Source organism: Fonticula alba (assembly GCF_000388065.1).
Source record: "Fonticula alba strain ATCC 38817 unplaced genomic scaffold supercont2.1, whole genome shotgun sequence".
Classification (NCBI taxonomy): Eukaryota; order Rotosphaerida; family Fonticulaceae; genus Fonticula; species Fonticula alba.
The window spans coordinates 686,138-686,842 of NW_009242971.1; the positions used below are offsets into that span (position 1 = coordinate 686,138).

The 705-nt window shown below is 63.5% G+C and overlaps 1 protein-coding gene across 1 annotated transcript in view; it reads left to right on the plus strand.

The window, feature by feature from the left end:
• Window positions 1-131: 131 nt before the first annotated feature.
• The window catches only part of H696_00144 (hypothetical protein), a gene marked incomplete at both ends in the record, with an annotated part of 6,415 nt that continues 5,841 nt past the window's right edge, over window positions 132-705 (plus strand). The window contains 3 exons of the mRNA XM_009493979.1: window positions 132-356; window positions 456-503; window positions 639-656. Of these exons, the coding sequence (XP_009492254.1) occupies window positions 132-356; window positions 456-503; window positions 639-656 (291 nt within the window). The remainder of the gene's footprint in view (window positions 357-455; window positions 504-638; window positions 657-705) is intronic.

Consider the following 705-nt stretch of genomic DNA (forward strand, 5'->3'; position numbering starts at 1 on the left):
CTCTGGCCGCCCCCTCGGCGTGTGGTTCTCCCCAGGGGTGCCCACCTTTCTTTCCCCCTCCCTCCGCTCCCCCTACATACGCACACAGTCGCACCTCTTTTCCCCCTCCCCCCACTCCCCCGCAGGCATCCATGGCTGGCATGTTTCCGCTTCCGCGCCTCATTGTCGGGCTGGCTCTGGGGCTGCTGCTCCTGGCCAGCCAGGTGGCAGGCACGCGGATCTGGCTGGATCGGCGCTTCAGTCTGGGTAACGAAGTCCACCTGCCGACCCGGGTTCAATCGGCCGCGGCCATCATCTCCGAGGATCCGGCCATCATTGAACCCGGTGCCACGCTACGCCTGCGCCTGAAATCCGATGTACGCTCCCCTTGAGGACAGCATTCCGCCTGTGTGCCTGCTCCCGCCTCATGTCGATCTTGACACCTCCACTCCGGTCTCCCTCCCTCCCGGGTCCAGCCGTCGGATGTTTCCCTGTATATTGCCATGATGACCACAAAGCAATACGTGCGCCGATCTCTGCCCTGCCCTCTGCCAGCCACCTGTTGCCCCGCCATTGCCCTCCCCCCGACTCACATGCTCGTCTCCGCGCCTCGGGCAGTACGAGCTGATCGAGAGCAGCTTCACGCTCTTCTCCAACAGATGGCCCCCGCTAAGCAGGTTCGCATGGGGATCGCCCCGAAATGTGGGGACCTTTTCTCTTTTTTCT